Here is a 25377-nt window from a genome sequence, read left to right on the forward strand (position 1 = left end):
GCCACAGGGGTGGGGTGGGGTCTGGAGTGTGGGCAGAGAATGTGGTTCATGTCATTAGGAAATAATGCTTGCACTTTCCTGCACTTTGATCATTTACAAGGATAATTTTTTACATATTTAACCTGATAAAAAGTTATGTAAAATGCTAAATTAGTATAATAATCATCAGATTATTAAGATTGAGGAGTATCATTTTACAGCTCAAAAACAAGCATGTTTACATGAGACATACTTCTTAAAATGTCAGCCTATATTTATGTTGTGGGCTTTAATTTTTATTCTAAGCCTCTTGTGCTGAAGACAGTAAAATCGACAGCTGGTGGCACTTCTCCTTCTTTATTATTATCCTGGAGGAGGAGGAGGATGAAGGGGAGACTTGCGTTGTGCAATCTTAACCTTACTTTACGTCAACGGACTGGCCCCGCCTCCACTAGAACGCCATTGAACGAGCGTAGCTGAGCGCCGCGTTCTGATTGGCTCTCCGCTACGTCGCTCCGGGCTTCGCTACTTCCTGGTTGTAGCTGTCAAACACTCCGCTCTGGATAACAACCGATGTCCTCAGTCGCCGCCCTGCATCGCCCCAAGCGAGTTTTAATCGGCCACAAAGCAAGAAATCCTGTAAGTGGGAATGTGTGTTGTATCATGGAGTGTTTCTGGACTTTTTAAAATATATATGACGAATTTCTAACCCTGTGTTTTGTTGGCGTAGAGCCAAAAGGCAGCGCATCATCTGGTGGTTTGCTAGTGAGTGTATGACCATGAAGACCTAAGCTCTCCTCCTCTGGTGTTAAAGCTAAAGACATGCTATGTTTTTCTGTCAATTTCGATTATTGTAAACCCTTGCAGTGCTGCCTTTTTCCCCTCCCTTCCTGTTTGTGTTATTAACAGGTATTCTGGATTAAAATACCTGTTAATACGCTTATTCGTGCCTGTTAAAACGATTGCTTTTACTTCAAAGATCAGACATGTATTTGACTTCCTCTAAGATAACGGAACTATAACAGCAAACCTGCCATCATAAATCAATACCCCCCCCCCCCACACACACACACCCCACCTGCTGTGTGTGGTGTATAAATACTACCCAGGGGATTCCCATTTCCTTCTGGAAATAGGCTACAAAGGCCTTTTTAAAAATAGTGAAAAATGTCAATGGACCTCGCCTGACCAGCCCACATTACACAGGAAGCCCCCCCCCCCCCTCTCTGCTGACTCATTATGAGTACAGGCTGATGCAAGTGGATGAGCAGTTTATTTTCTGGTTATGTCACACACTCATTAGTCCTCCAGCGTTTCCCATGGCATGTGGTTCAAACTGGTATACCTGGTCCAAAAGGTCATTATTGTCATGTTCTCCAGTAATGAGTGTGTGCATGTGGTGTCCTATAAAGATGCTTTTAATTACATGGGTTTGGTTAAAAAGAACACAATGGTGCTCTAGGAGGAGATTCAGGTGATAAGATGGGCGGGGTTACCTTGGTTGGTGATTGGCTAATGGTTGCACAACGCAAAGTGACATCACAAAGTGGCCCAAATCTGATCTGCTCATTTTCAGAGAGGTTTTTGTATAGAAGGATCAGGACAAAAAGAGGGGGGGGGTCTTTGTGTAAAAGTCAGGAAAAAGTGGATTTTGCATAATAGGTGACCTTTAAATCAATCTTATGACCTTCAACACAGAAAGTTGGCATCAAAGTGTGTCTAATCATTCTTTTAACCTTGCGTACTTATTTTATTCTTGTCAGTGTACAATAGCGATTGAAACATGTCACAACTAAAATTGGAAATGCATTCACAGTGAGAGCTGTAGTTATAGCTATGCTTTTATTTACTTATTACTTTTGGTATATATCTATATAGCAGGTAATGAAAGAGGCTAATTTGCCTGAAGCAAGGTGTACGTTCCTTCTGACCAGTGATGCATTCCATGATCTTAATGTGCATTTCTCTTCCTGTAAATGAGACTTATTTCAGTGCTGTTATTGACTTACAACACTTGTAATAGGTCGGTTGTTATACCAAACTAATTCATGACATTTGTGCCATCTGTGTTTTATTCAAATGCATTAGAATCTGCTGCAGCCTTTTACTCAGTGTGTTGGGAATGCAAATGCTTTTTGTGGCTGAGATGGTATCATGTTCGGCTGGCTTAAAGGTGGAAACGGTATCCTGACTTTTACTCAAATACTCATTTAAATGTCCATTTTAAGCAAGATAAAGCTTCAGAGCTTCTCTTGCTTGTCGTGTTTTCTCTCGTGTATTTCCGTCACATCCACATATCTGAATTTGATGTCCCCTGATATAAGTAACTAATATGTTGCCTACATGCACAGACTTACAGTATAATATTGTAGGGCATGACATGAGGAGAATAAGTTGCTTATTAATCTATATTTGAATGCGGCTCTAGACCAATTTGGTATCCTATTATGGAAACTAGCTCCGAGTTAAAAAGGTTTCTTCTAATTCAGTGCACAAGTACAGTAGACAGCATTCCTCTGCCTCTCCACGCCTTCTTCACAGGTGTTTTGGATCCTCCCCCCCACCGTACATAAACAGTGTCTCCCGGCTCTAACTCCAGACTCCACTTCCCCTTTCCTCCCGCAGGAACCATGGCGTTCAGGAAGGCTCTGAAACACACGGCGATGGTCGGCGGGGGGGCGGTCGCCACCGTTTTCGGCCTCTCGCAGCTCATCGAGTACAGAAAGACGCAGGTAAGCTCCAGAGAAATGCACCTAGAACATATTTAATTCTGTCGGTTATTATATGCTGCATCACATGCTTTTCCATCCTGTCAAGTTTGAAGTCTTGAACTGTTTTGTGCATGACAACAGTACAGTATTGTCAATGTTTTGGCTTGAAACAAGTTGCCCCAGCAGGGAGAGAGCGGCCGTCTGGGCATGTTCTATCTGGATGTGGAATGTGCTCGTTGTCATTTTTTTACAAAGTATTTTTTTATGATTTGTTGCATCAGGAAGCATCAAAAGCATGGCGCCACTGGATCCTGAACGGCTTACAAAAAGATCATATTTTCATTGTGTTGTAAAAGCTCCTCATGGGAAAAACCACCTCATATGTGTAACATGTGTTTTATTATTTTATTGTTTGCTCTATGATTCCCTATCAGGTGTGGCCTGTTTGACTGTTTGCCCCTGAAGCCGTGCCAAGACTGGTTTTCAGGTGTAGACACTACAATGGCTGAATGAAGTTGTTAAAAAACGACCTTAAGGCTTACTTAGAAGAAAATCAGTAGCACAAATTCAACTTAAGTCATCATCAGGATATTTTCGTAAATACTTGGGTTTTCCCGGTTATGTTAAAGGAAAACGTTAGCCCATAATGGCCAGTAAAAAAGCTCAGTGTTAAGGTTAAACACACAATACATAGTGTGTTATTTACTTAGCTTTAGAGGTGCTAGTAGGCCATTCTTGTTACGTGAGATTTGATTTAATTCATTCGATATGCTGTACGTTTGGGGGTTTAACACTTAATTCTCAAACTTGTATTCTTATAAGCCAATTAGCTGCTTGACAGTATAGAAAGGACAACATTTGAGGAAAAAAAAAAAGCTCTCACAGTTTCCTGTCTGGTGACCATGGAAGCACTGCTGTCCTTGAAAGACACAAGTTTGGAAACTGGAAACTCGAGACGTCATCGTTAACACATACTACACATTGCATAACGGCTCTATTGGGGACAGACAAGCAGCTGTGTTTCCCGTGACCTCTGACCTCACGCCGGCCTATTTCAGGCGCCATCCCCTCACGAGCACATACCTGACTTTATATGACTGTGCAAACCCTAATGTGAACTTTGTTTTGTGTCCTGTTGCGATAATGTCTCCTCTTGCCCATCGTCATCCTCTCCACCAAGCATGGATTGGTAAGCAAGAAGTCGACCCTGATGAAATACAATTATTTTCACAATAGTTTGTAATCATGCATGCCTTTTCTAATCCCAGTAATTGCACCGCTGATGAGATGAATGTCCGTCTTGTCTCCTGTTGCAAGGGCATATGGCTTGGAGAAGTTTTCAACGCAGCGGCCGATTGGCTATTAGCATGGGCCTTGCTGTGCCACTCACTGACTTAGCTTGATTACAGGGGGCACGCTGGCACTTAATTCTGTGGCGTTGTTTGTCTGTATGCATCTTCAAAAATAGACAATGATTATATCATCGCCTCGCTCGCGGTCGCAGAGCTAAATTACAAACGCCTTTCCACTATTTGCAAGTCAAATGCCCCGCTTGCTTCAAAGCAGCTTGATGCAATCATTTAGCTTCAACCGCTAAATAGAGACATAAATGAATATTTCATTAGACCCCACACACACACACGAGGGGAGCTGTGTTTTTTTTCTCTTTTATCGGTGTTGTGCTTTTAATTCATTATTTTGCTAATCAAACGATGAAAAATAATGATTTTGTGTGTTTTGCACTGTTGATCTGCATGTTGCACGCAGTTAGTAACGCTCAGCAAACTTGCTACTAATATCATCAAGAATATGTTTTATGATTATTTTAGCAACACTTTACTTGGAAACTGAAGGTGAAATGAGGCGTCACTTCCATAACACTGCACATTTGTACGACACAATACTTTGTTACAAGTAGTCTTGCATCCAAACCAAGTAAAAGTATGCAACTATGATCTGCAAAAAGGGTCAAAAGTATACATTTTCGAGCAGTTGCAGCATTACATATTATATTCTAGCTAGTATTAACTATTCGAAATACTGCTTGGTAGTTCAAAGTACACAAAGGCATAATGGTTTATCATCTATTCATGCAAAATAACAAATACCATTTTCTTCCAATTCAGTTTTCTTTTTAAATGAAAGTAATATTATCAAAAATATTCATCAGTCAGGCTGTAATAAACTTTTAATAATAATCACTGTAATAAAGACACTTAGGCTTCCGTACACATGTTACATTACAGTACAGCTATCTAATGACAGTCAAATCCATAATGTATTAAAATAATTGCAAGTCATCAAGCATTATATCACTATGTCATTTTATTAGGTGTTTTAATGCAAGAATAATGCATGAGCACATTACACTGGCATATCTCATTATGCACCTCAAGGAAAGTGTTGCTATATGATAATTTAACATAGTTCAAATATAAATTAACATAGTGTTTTTGCACGATTTAGGGAATCATTAATGTGTGTGTGTCACTCCCAGGCTCGGTTAGCCCACGTGGCAGCAGAGGCGGAGCTGAGGGTCCCATTCGCCGACGAGTTCCCCTCCCGGCAGGCGCAGCTGGCGGCGCTGCAGAACACCGAGGAGTTTGACGTCCTGGTGGTCGGGGGAGGGGCCACGGGGGCCGGATGTGCCTTAGACGCTGTCACACGCAGTAAGCCCCTTCCTCACTTTCCTGCGATGTAACAGGTTTCAAGCTCAAGTCACCATTAAAGGCTGGCACAAGAGCTTTTAAAGGTCTCGCTGCAGTATGTCAGCTGGCTCAGAAGCTTAACTGTAATTGCTGTAAACACTCTTCAAATGCATGTCAGAACTGTAGTAATACTATATATATTAAAGGAAGGTCTCCTATTATACTATTCTTAGGCATATATTATAGGTCTATATATAACAAACATGTCTATGAAGTGTATTGCTCAAAATACCAAACAGATCACCCATTCTAGCCATGCCTCATATCCCTCTATTTCAGCCCTGTTAGAGAAGTGCTGATTCTGGGTCCGTAGCTTTAAATAAAAAAAAAAAAAACGCTAAACGTGTTCCAAACCACATCAAGGATTATTTCTGAAACAGTATGGAGCTCAAATGCTTTTTCTCTTGCGGGTTTACCACAAGGTGAGTTCCTTTTTTATCTCCTGCTTTTTCACACATACTCTCTCCAGTACAGGTTAGCTCTGAGTGTTAGCGATGCTTGCTAATGTAAACAAAGACCATATTACGTCCAAAACGCGTCGCGCATTGTTTCTGATAGCAACGTTTCTGATAGGGCCGTGGGCGTAAAGCCAGCTCACATTTCAGATATTACGTCATATCGGCAGCAGATCTGGATCAGCTCCGTTCTACCCCCGTTTTTAGAGATGTGGGTACGGAGGAAAAGAGAGAGGGTTTTGTTTTCTGACGCTTTGTGAGTTCCCTGACACACCGGGGACACATATTTATGTATAAAAGACATCAAAAAGTGCATTTTGCATGATAGGACACCTTTAATGCTAAATATATATCCAGCATGTGCTTCAAACTAAATGTGTGTTTCTGTATATATTCACTTTGTCATTTCTTCCCAGACCTCAAGACCGCTCTGGTAGAGAGAAGCGATTTCTCCTCGGGGACGAGCAGTCGGAGTACCAAGCTACTCCACGGGGGGGTCCGCTACCTGCAGAAGGCCATCATGCAGCTGGACTACGAACAGGTTCCTCTTCATCCTCCTACTCTTCATTTTCAGACTGTTTCGTTGCTCTTCCCCGTCTTCATCTTCCTCTGTGTGAACAGTACATGATGGTGAAAGAGGCCCTCCGTGAGCGAGCCAACCTCCTGGAGATCGCCCCTCACCTCTCTGCGCCCCTACCCATCATGCTTCCTGTTTACAAGTAGGTGTCAGGACTCCAAACACTTTTAATCCCTGGAAAAATATGTAATTTTAATTAAAGTATGTTTCATTTTATCTCCTGTAAAGGCATCCTATCCCCTTTGAGCATTCATCAGCATTGTCTGCTAGAAGCTGTCATTAAATGGCTTTCTATCCAGATATAATCCTTGTTATGGTCATTTTTAACTCTTTATTGTCTCCAGATGAAGGATTTTAATCATCCGTGTCCTTTTTTGGGAGAAAAACAGACTTTAATTTGCTTTACTCAGTGTTTTACCCGTTGTAATCTTACTTTCATGAGGTGCAGACCTCTGCGGATAACTCAGCTTTTGGTAGAAACCCACGTGAATAAAATTAAAACCTTTAATAAATTGTAATTGGGGAGAAACTGACTGAAAAACAATAAACTCCCATACATGAGAGTAACAAATGCGTCACTTCCGGGCAAAAAGTACGGCTCCGCCCACTTTTGGGGAAAAACAACGCTGTCATTTGAATGGCGGTCAATCCAAATTCTGAAGTTTTTGCCAATCCGATTAGAAATGTAAGAAAACCGTGGATTTTTGGATCTTCAAAGAGCCCGATTACAATGGCCAGTCAGGCAAACAATTACATTAAGCCATTGGAAATCGACGATCGGGCGCGATATATGGTTATATGGTATATGGACGTGACTTCGAAACACCAGCAAACTTGGTCTTTTGTCGTTGTTTTGATTGAGAGACTCCTAGCAGAAAACAACATATCAAATGTAGTGACTTTACTCACTCTGTTCATTTCCAAGATGGTGGCAGTTGCCTTACTACTGGGCGGGGATCAAGATGTACGACCTGGTGGCGGGGGCGCAGTGCCTGAAGAGCAGCTACGTCCTCAGTAAGGCCAAGGCCTTGGAGCATTTCCCCATGCTGAAGAAGGACAAGCTGGTGGGAGCCATCGTCTACTACGACGGTGAGTCAGAGCTAGGGTTGCAAAATTCTGGGAATTTTCAAAGATGGAAACTTTCCATGGGAATTAACAGGAATTTATGGGAATAAACTGGGAATTTTCTAAATTGAAGGTTGGCTCTTCGTAGGGAACTTAAATATAGTTGGGGAAAGTATATTTTAGCATAATCTTGACTAAAACAAACAGATGCCATTCAAGTACAATTGAATATCCATGCCATAGCACACTGCTTACTGCATGACTATTGAGACCACCAAAGGTTCGCAACAGGCTCACAAATGTGAGAGTGGAAAAACTGGTTGGCATTCGGGCAAACCTAAGGCTCTTTGAGCCTGACACAGAGCCATCCTCAACAAGGCTGGACAGTGACACTGAAGAGGAAGACTCAGAGTGTGATGTTGATGAGGCCCAGGAAGAGCCCGTTGACTGAAAGGGTTTAGCAAAAATGCAGAGGATCGCTTGAAGGAAGATGTGCATGTTTAATGGGACTGTTTGGAGGGAGAAGGGCTCTTTTCATTTAACATTTTGAATGGGACTTTGTGGGGATTTTTGGATGGGGGGTGCATTTTTGTTCATTTTTGTGGGTTGGGGGGGATGAGTAATATTTAACTCAACATTCCTGTTTTCGTTGTTCAATGAAACAAATAATTGTTCAATAAGATAATTAAAAGTTGTTCTGTTCTACTTAACATTTAAAAAAAAAAATCTGTTGAAATGTCATGTTTTTTGTTTAATTTTGCATCGAATATTTCCAAAATTCCCCAGCTTAACTTCCCATGGAAATTTTCTGGAAATGTTCCGCCCCTTTGCAAGTCCTAGTCAGAGCCCTCGCCCGCAGAGGCCTCTGTGCTTTGAACCCGGTGTGTGTGGACAGTGATCTAGAATGCACGCTAGAATGCACGCTTCCTTTGTTGATTCTTTATTTTCTGTAAACACGGACAAAGCAGCAAATCCAGTCTTCTTGCCCTTTTCCACTGCTTTCTCTCCAATGCTTATGAATTGGATAAATGGGACAAAAAAGAATGAAAAGCATTCTTTAACCTTACAGTTATTTGGTTCCCGGTGAAAGCCTCAGGAAAAAGATTGAATGAAATGATTTAAGAAGAGAAATTCATTCTAATAATTGGAAAGTTTGGTGAACATGTATCCAGTTAATCAGAATTCCTTTATTAGTCCCAGAGCGGGGACATTTACAGTGCTACAGCAACAAGTGGCAAAGCAGGTTTAAAAAGGCATGCAATAATAGAGAATAAGCTAACGTATTAAATACAGAAAAGACACATAAATAATAATAGAATAACACAAAGACAAATAAGTACATGGCTAAAAAATGAGCAATTTAATAAACTAAGTGACATAAGTAACATCACAAGCTTACGATGCAACACAATTCAAATTGTAATTTTACTTTAAGGTAATTCCAGTTGTAAAATGGTAGTAATTGTGAGGAAATTAGATGATTAAGCCAAACAGAACATTAACTAGGCCTCAGATGTAAACCGTGCCCCGTGGCCTCCACATCTCCACTGGTGCCGAACACATTGTGTTGACAGGCTCTCTCCTCCCTGTGGCATGAAGCTGCTTTATTTATTTTTTATATATATGTGTGTGAAGAGGCTTTTAAGGGCTCTCTTTTTTGGTGATAATCAGTTAAACAAAAAGAGCTTTCCGTCAAAATCTGTGTTAAAATCACTGCTGCTTTTTTAAAGGATAAATAAATAACTGCAGTTTTGTCGTGTTGATTTATAAAAGACAATTCCCAGTTTGAAAGAGATTGCATATCTTGAGAGATCTTGTAATGTATGCCTTATACAAAAAAGAAGAAGATGTATTTAATATAAAACACACTGCCTTTGTGCTCTGAGTATGAAATAGAAGTGGGCTAGATATAAGTGCATCTCCTGCAGGCTGGAGAAAAGGACGAACATTTTCTCGGTGCAAAGCAGCACATGTTTGATTTGCACTCCCCTGCCCTCCCCCCCGCCACCATCATCTGCTCTGAGGGGGGGGGACGGGGGGGGGACAGAGGAGGGATGAGGCGTCTTTTTCTCCAATTATGCCGTCTGGAACAATCACGCCGGTGACATTTGGAAATCTGACCTTCTCTCCCGGCGGTGCAGAGCAGAAGAGAGCAGCAGATATTCCTCCTGCTGCCACCAACTGCAGGAAGTGGAAGGCCCAACGCACTCTTTTTCAACTCTATGCTTACTTTTGGTCAATTAAGGACTGATCTATACACATCAATAGACACATTTAGTCAAATAAAGAGCTTGGATTTGAGTTGTGTTTTTGCCCACTTTCTTGACAGAAGACATGGTATGGAAGCATCAAAAATCACACAATAAATCACGCTATTTCACAATATCTCTTATGAAAAGGCAATATTCAATATAGGTTCTATTAACCTACACAAATATACTACGAGCTGTGCTTGTCTTCGACCAATTAGAATCTACTATGGCTTTGTTTTCTCCTCACCATATATAACTCCTGATGGCAGGAGCTCTCACACCTATAAGGGATTTATTAGCATGAATGAAAATAACATTATCACATTTTATTAAGAAATGTAAGATGAATGAAAAGTGAATGAAATTAGGTTTGGATCAGGTAGTACATATATTTCTTTATGTATTTTTCTTCCTTCCATTCGTCAGTATTTGTCAGAAACAATACAGTATACTTAAGAAGTGTATTATTCCCCCCCCCTGCCTAAAACTCTCTGTCTCTTTCTCTTCCCCTCTCTTCTTCAGGACAGCACAACGACGCCCGTATGAACCTGGCCATCGCGCTGTCGTCGGTGCGCTACGGGGCCGCCGTCGCCAACTACACCGAGGTGATGCACCTGCTGAAGACCAAAGACCCCCAGAGCGGGCAGGAGAAGGTGTGCGGGGCCCGCTGCAGGGACGTCATCACAGGTGGGCCACGCAGGGGGGCTCTTTGTTTTAGCAGAATCAGAATGCCTGACATAGCAGATAAAAGGAAAGCAACAATAAGTAGTTATTGCTGTTAAATATAGAGAAAAAGCACACATTGGAGATCAAAATAGAGACAAATAAGTACCCATCCATGGCTAACAAAGGAGTAGCGGCATTCAAATTAGGTAAGTGAACATATTAAGGTTTGAGATACTTAAAAAATTCGGCAACAACATCATCTTCACCTGTTGCCATTTCAACGTTAAAAACAATAAAACGACATATGAATTACTTCGTGGCATTTATCTAGATCCTCTGTCTCGAGCCAGTGAACTACCGGGCCTTCTAGAGTAGCCTGGAACCGAGGGGAACTCTGAAAGAATACGCCCATTGGCTACAAATCAATATATGATTAGTTGATCAAACTGTCAATCCAAAGGTACGCTCTCATTCAGTGCAACGGCCAGGGCATTCTATCAAGGATATCGAATACCTTGGTTGAAGGATATTCTACCCAGAGACCCAGAACAAGATCTGATTGGTTGCTTTCTTTTTCTAACACAAAACCACTGAAATGCGTAGTGTATGGTCCGAGAAGGACAAACAAATCAACGTAACACTGTGATATTACAGATCAACAACACAGATACCATTCTCATTTATTCATTTTACATACATTTTATTACATTTTATTTATATAATTAAATCGATTTTTTGTTTTGAGTGTTCCAGGGTATTCTCTGAATACCTTGAAGGCCCTGACGGTTCGCCACTGATAAAACCATATTTTCTTCTCAATTAGATCAAGTTGAAGTCATGCTTTTTGTTGTATTTCCTCAGCCCTATTTGAATATATCATTCTGAAACTCTTTCACTCTCTTCTATTATATTCAAATCGTTTTATTTCCTGTTGCTGCTGTAACATACATGTCCTTATCTGTCCTCACACTTTCTCTCACCTGTGTACATCTGTTGAGTACCTGTATCTGTCTTTTGTCATTTTAACCCATGGATGTTTCCCCCCTGCAGGACATGAGTTTGACGTGAAGGCCAAGTGTGTGATCAACGCCACGGGGCCGTTCACAGACTCTCTGAGGAAGATGGACAACCAGGAAACTAAGAACATCTGCCAGCCGAGCGCCGGAGTGCACATCGTCATCCCCGGCTACTACAGGTACCTCAGAAAGCCTCTAAAAGGACGTTTTGTTGGTATTTCAAAGGCGTAAACTTGTACATATTTAAACCTCATTCTTATGAGTAAATACTAAACCATTATCTGACCTATACCTACATGCATAGTACAATCTTGTGCAGTGAGGAAACAGCCGAGCAATAGAGTGGTTTTGTTGAAGTCGGGTTTTTTTAAAGTTCAGTGAAGCTTATTGAGCGAAACCCGAGGGAGCGGGAGCCCTTTGAACAGCGGCAGAAATGCCAACCACCTAATTCTCTTCCTCCTTCTCCCTCGTCTTCCTCCTGCCGCCATCTGCGCCCTCCCCCCGTATCTGTGATTTTCCATTTGTGTGTCTTTGCTCCTCAAACTGTCCTTTTTTGCTTCAAATTCCCACCTTTTTATTTTCCTCTCCTAAACACTTCTACTTATATAATATAACAGCAATGATAACCCTCCTGTACTTCGACTACTTCTTTGACTAAATGTACTTAATGATGATAAAACCCTAATACCTGTCATCCAATTCAATTATTTTAAATCACAAATTGATACAAATACAAGTAAAATCATAAGAATTAATGGAGTCTCAAGTTTTAGATAGATAGATAGATAGATAGATAGATTGATTGATAGATAGAGAGAGAGAGATAGATAGATTGATAGATAGATAGATAGATAGATAGAGAGATTGATAGATAGAGAGAGATAGAGAGATTGATCGCTCGAGAGCGCGATCGATTGATCGATCGCTCGCTCGCTTGCTCGATCGCTAGCTAGCTCGCCGCTAGATCGCTCTACGCGCCGCTCGCTCGCTCGCTCGCTCCGCGCGCGCGCGCGCGCTTGCTCGCTGCGCGCTCGCGCGCTTGCTCGCTCTCTCGCTGCTTGCTCGCTCGCTCGCCGCTTGCTCGCTCGCGCGCGCGCTCGCTCGCTCGCTCGCGCGCGCGCTCGCTCGCTCGCTCGCTCGCTCGCTCGCGCGCTTGCTCGCTCGCGCGCTCGCGCGCTTGCTCGCTCGCGCGCGCTCGCTCGCTCGCTCGCTCGCTTGCTCGCTCGCTCGCTCGCTCGCTCGCGCGCTTGCTCGCTCGCGCGCGCGCTCGCTCGCTCGCTCGCGCGCGCGCGCGCGCTGCTCGCTGCTCGCTCGCTCGCTCTTGCTCGCTCGCTCGCTCTCGCTCGCTCGCTCGCTCGCGCGCGCGCGCTCGCGCGCTTGCTCGCTCGCGCGCGCGCATCGCTTGCTCGCTCGCTGGCTCGCTCGCATCGCTCGCTCGCTGGCTGGCTCGCTCGCGCGCTTGCTCGCTCGCTCGCTCGCTTGCTCGCGCGCGCGCGCGCGCTCGCTCGCTCGCTCGCTCGCTTGCTCCTCGCTCGCTCAGCTCGCTCGCGCGCTCGCTCGCTCGCTCAGCTCGCTCGCTCGCTCGCTTGCTCGCTCGCTCGCTCGCGCGCAGCGCGCGCTCGCTCGCTCGCTCGCTCCGCCGCGCGCGCGCGCGCGCGCGCAGCGCGCGCTTGCTCGCTCGCTCGCTCGCTCGCTCGCGCGCGCGCGCGCGCGCGCGCTTGCTCGCTACGCTCGGCCGCGCGCGCGCTTGCTCGCTCGCTCGCGCGCGCGCTCGCTCGCTCCCTTGCTCGCTCGCTCGCTCGCTCGCTCGCTCGCTCGCTCGCTTGCTGAGCTCGCTCGCTCGCTCGCGCGCTTGCTCGCTCGCCTCGCTTGCTGGCTCGCTACGCTCGCTTCGCGCGCTCGCTTGCTCGCTCGCGCGCTTGCTCGCTCGCGCGCGCGGCGCGCTCGCTGCTCGCTGGCTCCGCTCGCTTGCTCGCTTGCTCGCTCGCGCGCTCGCTTGCTCGCTCGCGCTCGCTTGCTCGCTTGCTCGCTCGCTCGCTCGCGCGCGCGCGCGCGCTTGCTCGCGCGCTCGCGCGCCGCGCGCGCTTGCGCGCGCGCTCGCTCGCTTGCTCGCTCAGCTCGCTCGCTCGCTCGCTCGCTCGCTCGCTCGCGCGCTTGCTCGCTCGCTCGCTCGCTTGCTCGCTCGCTCGCTCGCCGCTCGCTCGCTCGCTCGCGCGCGCGCGCTTGCTCGCTCGCTCGCTTGCTCCTCGCTCGCTCGCTCGCTAGCTCGCTCGCGCGCTTGCTCGCTCGCTCGCTTGCTCGCTCGCTCGCCCGCTCGCCCGCTCGCTCGCTCGCTCGCTCAGCTTGCTCGCTCGCTCGCGCTCGCGCGCTCGCTTGCTCGCTCGCGCGCTTGCTCGCTCGCGCGCGCGCTCGCTTGCTCGCTGGCTCGCTCGCTTGCTTGCTCGCGCGCTCGCTTGCTCGCTTGCTCGCTCGCTTGCTCGCTCAGCGCGCTCGCTCCGCTCGCTTGCTCGCTCGCGCGCTTGCTCGCTCGCGCGCGCGCTCGCTCGCGCGCGCGCTCGCGCAGCTCGCGCGACTCGCGCGCTCGCGCGCTCGCGCGCTCGCTCGCTTGCTCCGCTCGCGCGCTCGCTCGCTTGCTCGCTCGCGCGCTCGCGCGCTCGCGCCTCGCTCGCTCGCGCGCTCGCTTGCTCGCTTGCTTGCTCGCGCGCTCGCTTGCTCGGTCCTCGCTCGCGCGCTTGCTCGCTCGCTCGCTCGCTTGCTCGCTCGCTCGCTTGCTCGCTCGCGCGCTTGCTCGCTCGCTCGCTCGCTTGCTCGCTCGCTCGCTCGCGCGCGCGCGCGCGCGCGCGCGCTCGCTCGCTCGCTCGCTCGCTCGCTCGCTCGCTCGCTGCTTGCTTGCTTGCTTGCTTGCTTGCTTGCTTGCTCGCGCGCTCGCTTAGAATCGTCTCGCTGGCTCGCTTCTAACAAGCTCGCGCGCAGCTAGCGACGCGTTGCTCGCTCGCGCAGCGCTCGCTCAGCCTAGCTCGTCGCTCGCTCCTCTGCGCGCTTGCTCGCTCAGCTCGCATACGCTCGCTCGCTGGTGCTCGCTGGCTTGCTTGCATTGCTTGCTCCTACTCCTTTCTTCTTCCCACCTTGGGCACTATCTTGTTGTTCTCCGGACCAGTGGCTCAACATTCCCATCCAACTACTTCAAAGTGGCCAACGTGTTTAACCCATTACCACTGCAACTAGTATAAACCAGCGGTTCCCCACCTTTGGGCCGCCAAATCATTTTTTTTTTAATATTTTTGTACAGGCTAAAGACACAAACATTAGACCATAAAATAATTTATAGGGAGATGCCATTCCCATCTCAGACAAAAAACCAAAACAAAAACCGAAGAAAATAAAAGATTTTGTTTTCCAAATGAATTGGTTATTTTTAATCTACTCTTCAAACACCCTTAAATTAAGATTACTCCTTGATTGACTTTTAAAAATATGTATTTTAGCCAGAAGAATAGTTGTATTTATTAACTGTGTGCGGTCTTCATCTAAAAGCCCAAATAAAATATTAAAGAGTGTAAATGTAAATTCAATATGTGCCGCCAAATAATTAGCAAAACATGATTTGTGTGGAAACATTTTCATTATTAAGATTTTTTTAAATTTGAACCTCTTTTCCTTTCTCTTTCTCGATCCTCCTTAGCAACGGTCATTACAGTCCTTAGCAACGGTCTGTTCTACTGGATTTACAACGTGTCACATGTTCTGAATTGACCAATCAGAACTTTATTTAGCCTCCGTATTGTTTATGGTTGAATGTGGGCCGCGAAAAAGAAAAGATGTACAAATAAAATGCATTTCAGAGGAAAATAACTTAACTAGAAGTCGGCAGCCATTCAGCTTTGACATATTTAATTAATAACTGCTCTCCCCCCACAGTCCTGACAACATGGGTCTTCTGGATCCAGCGACGAGTGACGGACGCATCATCTTCTTCCTGCCCTGGGAGAAGATGACCATAGCTGGGACGACCGACTCCCCCACCAGCGTGACGGCTCACCCCATCCCGGGGGAGGACGACATCAACTTCATCCTGAGGGAGATCCGCAACTACCTCAGCCCCGACGTAGAAGGTACTCCTCGGGTTTAGGAACACGTTGAAGGTGTCACAGAAATCACTGTGTAGTCTAGTTGGCAGGAAATGTTAAGTACCCCAAAGTTTTATGTTAGAAATGTATAGTATTAAAGGTCACCTATTATGCAAAATCCACTTTTCCCAATCTTTTCTACATCAACATGTGTCCCCTCTGCGTTAAGAGATTCTGAGAGTTTCAGGAAAAAAGACCCCTTCTCTTTTTATCCAGATCTATTTATATAAAAACCTGTCTGAAAATGAGCTGATCAGATTTTGGCCACTTAACGTTTTTGTGGCTTGTGTAACCATTAGCCAATCACCAACCAAGGTGACCCCCGCCCACCTTATCACCTGAATCTCCTCCTAGAGCACCATTGTGTTTTTTTTAACCAAATATCTCTCAGAGGGGCGTGGCCAGCAGCAGCTCATTAGCATTTAAAGCTACAGACCCAGAATCAGCACTTTTGAAACAGGGCTGAAACAGAGGGGATTATGGGATGCTGCAATGATCTGTTTGGTGTTTCGAGCCAAACACTTCAGAGACATGTTTGTATATATATGAGACCTATAATATATTGATGAAAAACAGTATAATAGGGGACCTTTAACATATGTATCTAGCATATTTCGGGCAATTTTCACGATTAGCGTAAGTTGCGTTCATTACCATTATAGCTGTATAACTGTGTTTTTGTGTCTGCAGTGCGGCGAGGAGACGTGTTGGCGGCGTGGAGCGGCATCCGGCCCCTGGTGACAGACCCCGACTCCAAAGACACTCAGTCCATCTGCAGGAACCACATCGTCAGCATCAGTGACAGCGGGCTTGTCACCATCGCCGGTCAGTTTTCAGACCATTTAAAAGACCATTTAAAAGTGGGATGTCGCTAATAAAAGGCTAATCTTAATAGATGTGTATTTGCATATTAATGTGGGGGTGTTTTCGTGTGCAGGCGGGAAGTGGACCACGTACAGATCGATGGCTGAGGAGACTCTGGACGCAGCCATCAAAGCACACGGCCTCTCCGCCGCGCCCTGCAAATCTGTGGGTCTGACACTGGAGGGGGGCAAGGGCTGGACCCCCACCCTCTATATCCGCCTGGTGCAGGACTACGGCCTGGAGAATGAGGTAATGGGTTAAATTAGCATGCAAATCCGGGTTAAAGGGGCACTATTATGCTTTTAGGGTCTCCTGTAGCGTGTTCTATAGTTTTTGGTGCATGTAAATGGTCGGCAAAGGCTAAAATCCCTGTGTTCACTACTTACAATAAGTGGTTTTAATTTATACAGACAGTAGCCGCTTGGAATTATGGGTACTTTCTTACCTTCCATACTGCAAAAGCACCATGAAGAACTTTTTAGTTTAAGATGTGAGCTTTAAAGGTCCTTTTAATTAAAACAAATGTAAAACATACCTCCTCAAAATGTTTGACTTTTCGTTTAAGCTGTGCCTCGGAGAACTTACTAAAACATTTCCTGCTGGAGAGAGCAGACCTTTAACTAGCTACAGACACAAACACAGACACATTCTGAGGAGCTGACATTAAAGCTGTGCTGCTGTAACAATGCTGACATTTCTGCTACACAAAAGACTGGACAAATGCACTGTACTCTGTAGCATTTATCAGTGGCGCTAAGTAAGGGCACATTGATTTACATCAGCTACACGCCATCTTTCCAATAATTAGGCGGTGCATTTTCATTAAAGCCAATAGAGCCTTGTTTCCTCAAGAAGAAGAGGAACTCCTACAGTTCACTTACTCCTCATTAGAGGCACTCTCTCAAATATTCCTGAAAGGTCACTGTTGATATTTGGACAGCGTTTGCCCTTTCACACCGTCGGAAAGCCGACGATCTGAATAGCAAATAGCCCTCTCCTGTAAACATATGACACCTCATCGACAAAGTGGCGCTAACGCTTATCGCTTAACTCTGAAGAGGAGGAATCGATGTTGACCTGTCATTTTTATATTGTGAAAGAAGGAAAATCACAACAATTCACACAGTTATCTCAAGGACACATAAGATACCTCCTTCCTTTAATAAATAAGCAATGAATAACATGTCAAACTTCTTCTTATGTTGAACTCTTAATCAGTTTTTAAAGCAAAAATGTCAAACATACCATAGTTCCAGATTTACAAATGCTGCTTGCCTTTGTTATATGTGATATTAAAATGAAATATGTTTGGATTTTTTAACATTCAAAAAGCCCCTAAGGGCCATTTGTCACTCTTTCGGACATTATAGAGACTAATCCTAAATAAAAAAATATGTTAAGTGGAAAAGTGTAATTTATTGAGATTAAGATATACAGAGGTCTTAATGTCTCTCTTCTCCTGATGAATCTAGCTAACAATCGCTACATTGATTAAAAATTAAATGTCAAACAGTTATTTCTTTGTTTCATAAAAGTGTATTAATTGTATTTATGTTACCGGAAGTGAGCGTGCAAGTAACGCCATTATAATCCTTTCTACTATGTTTTTAAAAATGGATTTAAAGTCTAAATAATGTATTTGGTGTGTTCCTCTCTGCGCAGGTGGCTAAGCACCTGGCGGCGACGTACGGAGGGAAAGCCTTCGATGTGGCCAAGATGGCTCAGGTCACCGGGCAGAGGTGGCCTATTGTCGGGAAGAGACTGGTGTCTGAGTTCCCTTACATCGAGGCGGAGGTAAAGCAACATTCCATTTACTTTTACTTCTTACATGTTGAACCCAAATACCTGTACTTTCTACTTCTTACATTTCCAAGCAGGCTGGTTACTTTAGTTTGAATGTGTGTTTGGTGGCGTGATCATTATTATTTAGAGTCATTGCGTGCCTATTGATTTGAACACGATCCGTGTATCCATCATTTCCTGGTCTTCTCTAAAGAAGAGGGACCAATGAAAACGTTGTCATGTTGCCGTTGTTCAGCATGGAAACATTCATTAGCTAACAATGACATTATTGTTCTATTAATATAAAGGGAGGTCAGGTACTCTTTAAAACAGCTGCTAGTTATGGGTACTTTTTACTTAAGTACATTTCAAAGCCTCTTTACTTTTACTTGAGTAAAGAAGTTTAGTCAGTACTTCTACTTTTACCAGAGTATCTGTACTTCTACTCGAGTAAAGGATGTGAGTACTACACCAACGAACAACATATATACATAGCCAAACACATTAGCATAGTGTGCTACACATACAAATATATGAAGGAAAATAGGACATGGCGCCCACATGAAAACATGAAACAAATACCTCGTTGGTCCGCTTGTCGTGAAAGGAGATTATTTGAATCTTTAAAGTTCTTTTTCTGAATAACTTAATGTCACGGACTGCTGCAGAGCTTCAATAAAGACGTCAACCAGTACGTCAACAAAATACGCAGTACCAGTACATGAACAACCATTAGTTCCTAGGCACAAGAAACAACCAACACATGTGGTCACAACGCATTGGTAGTTATCTGTCTGCATATTGGTGTAACATATAAAACAAAACTGTATTAAATCATGCCACATTTTAATATTATATAAGGCAACTTTGTGACGCCATTTACAAGTGTGGAGCCTCATGAAATGGCCTCTCTCTCAGGTGCTGTATGCGGTCAGAGAGTACGCCTGCACAGCGACCGATGTGATCGCTCGGAGAACTCGCCTCGGCTTCCTGAACGTGCAGGCGGCCGACGAAGCGCTCCCTCGCATCGTGCAGATCATGGGGAAGGAGCTGGACTGGAGCGAGGAAAAGAAGACGGTATTTTATAACACATTTCCTACAAATCTGGGGAAACTACTACGACTGAGGGATTGTGTTTCGTTGTGTGATAATCTTCCCTCCCCAGGAAACCCGTCTTACATAATGCTCTAATCCCTGGAGAAGTTCCCTTTTTCCGTCAGCACACAATAGAAGAGGTCCCCGCCCTTCATCCCTTTAGAGGTGTGTGTGTGTGTGTGTGTGTGTGTGTGTGTGTGTGTGTGTGTGTGTGTGTGTGTGTGTGTGTGTGTGTGTGTGTGTGTGTGTGTGTGTGTGTGTGTGTGTGTGTGTGTGTGTGTGTGTGTGTGTGTGTGTGTGTGTGTGTGTGTGTGTGTGTGTGTGTGTGTGTGTGTGTGTGTGTGTGTGTGTGTGTGTGTGTGTGTGTGTGTGTGTGTGTGTGTGTGTGTGTGTGTGTTGTGTGTGTGTGTGTGTGTGTGTGTGTGTGTGTGTGTGTGTGTGTGTGTGTGTGTGTGTGTGTGTGTGTGTGTTATTGTCCGGAAGTCACATGTCATGCCCTGTAGCATAACATGTAAACAGTATGGACAGTACGACCAATAGCTTATTTCACACTGTTATCGAAGAAAAATGTTTTCTCTTTTGGTTCATTTTGACATTGTGGGCTATTACATTATAACTAAGATAACATTTCTTCTTCTTCTTCTTAATTAATGTGAAATCCAGGAAGAGCTGGAGACGGCCAGGAAGTTTCTGTACCTGGAGATGGGCTACAGGTCTCGCGCTGAACAGCTGACCAAGACTACTGAGATCAACCTGGACACCCAGGAAGTAGCCAGGTAACCACGGTGATCCACATGATCACTTTTCTTATTACATTTCTTATTAAAATGTCTTTCCAGCGTCCTTACCCATGATAAGGAAAGCTGATTAATATGTCACCTTTAAATATCACCCTGCACTCAGAACAAAAGGCTTAACAAACAGGCATTTTTACAGTTTAAAATGTTTTTCTGTCCCCTCCTTTTGAAACCAAACCCACGCCCCGAGGTTCAGTCACTACTGTAGCACAAAAGTTAGCAACAAAGACACAAAACAAACATTTAAATCCCTGTAACATTATCTGTTCTTTGTCATATTTCACCATCTTTAGTCAGAGAAGACCTTTATACTATACCTCTATATGAAGTCATAATAAATGCTGTTTCATCTGTGTGCTAGGTACAAGAAGCGTTTCCATAAGTTTGACAAAGAGAGCAAAGGCTTCATCACCACTGTGGACGTCCAGCAGGTTTTGGAAGTGAGTCTTCTTTCAAAGCCTTTTTCTTATTGGTCTTCATTGCATGTTATTGATCCCACGTCTTGTTCTTACCCTCCTCTGCAGAGCATCAATGTCCAAATTGATGAAAACGCACTCCATGAAATCCTTAATGAGGTGGACCTCAACAAGAACGGACAGGTGGAGATTGACGAGTTCATGCAGGTACGGGAACTCAAATGTTTCATTTGATACTGCAACGTTTATTTGCACGAGAAAAGTGTGTGTCTTGCTTGGTGCCAGTTAAAGCATCATTATTTTTTTCACAATATTACCATATATTCAAACTGTTTACTATATCTTTCAATGCCTCATGCTTTACAAAAAATAATCACAACCATTTTTTTTAACTGTTAAAAATGCAGAAAAAATCCAACCTTTCTTTAAAAAATCATTAATGGCAAGGGTGCGAATAATATTCACAAAAAACACATCTCCCTTAAAAACAATAAATACAAATCTGCCAGTATACAACTATAAGATAATTAAATGTAATCAATATTTGATACAAAAGAGTCAGGATTAAGAAAAGCTTGAAACATGTTATATTGCACTGGAAAAGTACACACATTTGTACACACACAAGAAGGATATTTCTGCATATTTTGGAATGATCTTAGGTCATTATAGTGATGAGAGGAGCTAACACCTCTGTCAGTAACAGCTGAGCAAACAGGGTTGAGGAAATGAAGGCGGTAATATAAACCCAGGGGAACGCAGTCCATTAAACACACCTTTTGATTTTCTAATTTAACATGTCATTTAACCTTTTTTTTTGTGTCTGGCCATTTTCCTGTTTCTACCTGTTTCCATTTGCTCTCCTGCTTCAGAAATGTTGTGTTTTATACAAATATAATCCTGACATGTACATTTTATGCATCTATTTTACGTCATAGAAACCAGTTTTTCTATATTTTCTATGTTCAGTTCTATGTAGCAGTTAAAGCCCCTCTCTATTGTCGTCTCCAAAATGAATACAACACATTCCTCCTCATACATGCTATAATCATAGTCAGTAAAGCTGCGTCACCAATGATCCTATCGTTAAGGAAAAGGCCGTTGTCCACCTGAGAAGCTGTGAACTCCGACTGAAGGGAGCCGAGACGAGGGTCTCCTGTAATGAGGCCTGAAGTGTGACCGGGGCGGAATAAAGGACTTCCTCACGTGATAACGAAGTGCAGGAAGGAGTCAATATAGGCTAATGACAGTCCATGATTTAGTCTTCATTAGCCTTTTAACTGGAAGCCCCTTCATGTTGTCCCCTCCTCCATGCATGACCTGTATTTGATGATGTGTGTTTGTGCCTGTGTGGATGCCTGACCTGAACGTACTTGAAACAGCAGTCAGGTAGATTACATGATGATGGGAAACCGCCTCACCAGCCCTTCAAATAGTCACATGACAATAAAGTTACATAAAACTTTATTTAGTCCTACGGTGGATGAAGGGAAAAACACTGGAGCATCCAAGAAGTGTTAAAACTGCACCAGGAAAGGCGTGGTGATATTATATATTCTTCTTATTGTCAGCTAATCCTACCAAACAACACAATCAACCTCGTGCAAAAATGTTTTAAAGAACGTATTAAGCCACACGGTTGCACTGTGATATATGTCATTAAAATAATATTAGGCAGGCCATATTACAATTTGCACTAATTATATCCAGATTCATGAAAAAACACTTCTAAAATGTTTTTAATGTTACGTTTATTAGTTGCAATAATGCATGGATTATTTATTTTTTGCATGTTAGGAAATGAAATATAACCTTTGAGAACAGACATAAATAAATATAATAAATAAATATAAATAAATAATTAAATAAATCAGATACTCGCATTTAGATTCATCTTTAGGCTTTTAATAAAGAGTATGAATGCGGTAGAAACACACACAAGGCAAACTAAATGATAGTTAATGTAAAGAGTCCTTTGGAGACTTATGATTTAATAAGGGATGGAGTGGCGCAGTGGGCTGTGCGTTGATCATCAGATCAAGAGGGGTGTTGGGGAACACCAGTTTGAAACCCGCCGCCACTGCGTCAGGCCGTTGTGTCCTTGGGCAAGACACTTCACCTGAATTTGCTCCTGTGGGTATTGTCCACAGTACATGACCGTTACATGTGTGTAATGTGTATTTGTAAAGCGCTTTGAGCATCTGGAAAAGCGCTATAATAAATGTAAGGAATTCAATTATTATTATTAATGGTGTATTCATCCGCAGCTGAAAATAGTCCCAGAGAAATTCAATATTTACTACAGCAGTTCTGGGAAATGACTTTTTTAAATAATTAGTAAATATCATCTCTTACTTTCTTTCACTTATGGATTTAGGATTGACACACATTACATGTACTCATTTCATTCAAACCCTGAGTAGGAGCATGTTGGTATTGGTCTTAATGGGGTTTATTGATTAAGAAAAACATAGAATAATCATCTTTTTAAAAGCAATATACTTTTTGGATGGACAGCTTAGACCCTACTCTTGTTTACTTTGATGCTTTTTTTTAGCATATTTGAGATAACCTTACCTCTTAATCGTCTCCACGAGTCCTGCTCTAACACATGAAGAAGAAGAAGAAGGTGGTGCTGGGTTCTGTTTCTACCACTAATGTCATGTGAAGGTGGTCCTGGGGGGGGTTGGGGATCCGGCTCTTATCACCTCTTCTCTGACGACGAGCTAACCTTTTCCCGCTCTTTTCTCTTCAGCTCATGAGCGCCGTGAAGAAGGGACAAGTGTCCGACAGCCGCCTGGCCATCCTGATGAAGACAGCGGAGGAGACGCTGAATAAACGAGGCCCGGTGACGGTGGACCGGAGCGGGGGGGGATTCTGATCCAAAAGGGGGTCTCATGCAAATGGGCTATTTGACAGACAATAACGCAATCAAGCACACGGGGTGAGCAAATCAAGCGTCCCTGCAGAGCGGTCTGAAGGTGGTTTCTTTTCACAACATCTGGTGCCTCTGATGTCACGCAGCACATCTGTTTTCTACTGTCTTTAAACACACTATTTTAATCATTTGACATTGTCTTTGTACCGACACTGGATTTTTTTACTTTTCATTTTTCAACATAATGGACAGCTGCTTTGTTAAGCTTTATTTTACACGGTAATTTTTTCTTCATATTAGCTTAGCACTAGTTAGTTAGCACTCACCTTAATTACATTACATTACATGTCACACATGACTTCCATACTCAATACTGTGGGCAATCCCCACAGGAGCAATTTGGCAAAGTGTCTTGCCCAGGGACACAACGACATGCTGACTGCAGTGGGGTTTGAACCTGTGCTCCCCGGAACACCAACGCACTAACCCACTGCGCCACACACCTCCTAATAAAACCATTATGTATCCAGGAATACATTAACATTTATTTGGCTTAAATGGACAGCAAATCACTATGAACCTTTAAAATAAAGCCACACGGGGCATTTTAATATTTAGTTTCTACAAGCAGTCACTCTGAGATGTTTCTGAAGTCCCCCCCCCCCCCCAACTGTTGATCTGCTTTTCCACTACCAGCAAACTGCTTCTGATTCTTAGGTTTACACGACAGGGTTCCCAGCTTTACTGAGAAAGAGGCTTTTAATCTGTTCTTTCCACATATATTTTTTATTATTTATTCATAGGTAGAACTACAGAGATTTAAATATGTTGCATGAGAGAATAATGATTTTTGATGATGTCAAGCAGAATCTTTATTTTTACAATGTTTGAAGTGCAGTTTCTTGTGCTTGTGTTGAGTGTATGTAACTCTGCATGCTAATGTTGAATGTGACACCAACAGCACAGTTGAATCATCCATCTTGTGATTGATAGGAACATCTTAGGCAGTGCACCTGATGATTGTATGATACGTGCCTTGATGTGCCTAAGTTCTGATCCTACTTTTCACTCTGCCACACTCCATGTTAAACTAATACAGGAAATGATGTTAAAGAATGTAAGAAGTGTTATATAAAGAATATTATTTAAGCTGTTTGTTTTGTAGCTCTGGTTGCTGCCATGTTGGAGAGGTGAATAAGTGGAATTACATATTGCTAATTGGACCTTTAGTCAACAATGAAATATTTTTTGTTGACTTATCTTCAAAAAGTTCCTGTTTTAAATCCAGTTTTAGTTCTCTTCCAATCTAAGAGAAGGCAGAGGTATTGTACAGCTGCTTTGTTTCCACATTTAAAGACTCTTTTTAAAACTACAAATGTTGTTTTTTTCTGAGCTTTCTCACAGGTTTGACAATAGATGGGACTGAATTGGACCAACAGATTGATGACATGTATTCTGCGGGTTAGTATAGCGTGTTAAACTCTTATTAAGTATTGTTGAAAGACAGACAGACTTTCTCTGATACGTTTCCAAAGGTTTCAAATCTTGTTTTAAAGTCAACGTGCAGTGTTGCTTTTCCAATTTAGAAAAAACCATTCCAAACCCAATTTATAAAAATAAAAACAGTAATGGAACGCCTCCAACATGGCAGTGAGCTGTTGAAGGTTTTATATTGTAAAGAAAAGTGTTTCCTCATTGCCTTCATATGATAATTTATATTAAGATTGATCTAAATAGACTTTTTCTTATGCAGTGATTCCATCAGGTTTGAACCATCACTGTACTGTTACTGAAGTGTGTGTGTGAGGGTGTGTGTGTGTGTGTGTGTGTGGGGTTCAGCTCCAGGACCCTTTAAAACTGCCAACGACATTTCCACGCTGATGTTTTTGTGGATGAAATTTCAGCTTTATCCCCGGCTCAAAGAGAATCCTGAGAGCGCGTCTTCAGGTCAAACAGCCATTATATCATTAAATATATCTGGTTGCAAAG

The 25377-nt window shown here is 43.6% G+C and overlaps 1 protein-coding gene across 3 annotated transcripts; it reads left to right on the top strand.

Moving 5' to 3' along the window:
- The first annotated feature begins 506 nt into the window (after nt 1–506).
- Nucleotides 507–25377, top strand: gpd2 (glycerol-3-phosphate dehydrogenase 2 (mitochondrial)). Of its 3 annotated transcripts, XM_034124075.1 has the most exons (18): nt 507–618; nt 2605–2711; nt 3871–3879; nt 5188–5359; nt 6270–6394; nt 6475–6572; nt 7356–7519; nt 10270–10434; nt 11464–11608; nt 15348–15541; nt 16247–16381; nt 16494–16669; nt 18083–18214; nt 19121–19279; nt 19961–20073; nt 20456–20534; nt 20619–20717; nt 23266–25377. In XM_034124075.1, exons 2-18 carry the CDS (start codon nt 2610–2612, stop codon nt 23389–23391), a joined length of 2193 nt encoding a protein of 730 aa, XP_033979966.1. In that variant the 5' UTR covers nt 507–618; nt 2605–2609; the 3' UTR covers nt 23392–25377. The 3 variants fall into 3 exon arrangements, 2 of the variants coding, with proteins under 2 accessions (XP_033979966.1, XP_033979967.1); XM_034124076.1 differs by lacking the exon at nt 3871–3879; XR_004555343.1 differs by lacking the exons at nt 20456–20534; nt 20619–20717; nt 23266–25377 and having other exon boundaries at nt 19121–19462; nt 19961–20056.

The sequence above is a fragment of the Trematomus bernacchii genome, unplaced genomic scaffold (genome assembly GCF_902827165.1).
Source record: "Trematomus bernacchii unplaced genomic scaffold, fTreBer1.1, whole genome shotgun sequence".
In the NCBI taxonomy this organism is placed as follows: Eukaryota; Metazoa; Chordata; class Actinopteri; order Perciformes; family Nototheniidae; genus Trematomus; species Trematomus bernacchii.

Excerpts from the sequence above, each read along its gene's own strand:
- gpd2 (XM_034124075.1), top strand. The coding sequence starts at position 2,610 with ATGGCGTTCAGGAAGGCTCTGAAACACACGGCGATGGTCGGCGGGGGG. Across the intron at positions 6,573-7,355 it reads ATCATGCTTCCTGTTTACAA|ATGGTGGCAGTTGCCTTACT; the intron begins GTAGGTGTCAGG and ends TTCATTTCCAAG. Across the intron at positions 20,718-23,265 it reads AGATTGACGAGTTCATGCAG|CTCATGAGCGCCGTGAAGAA; the intron begins GTACGGGAACTC and ends TTTTCTCTTCAG.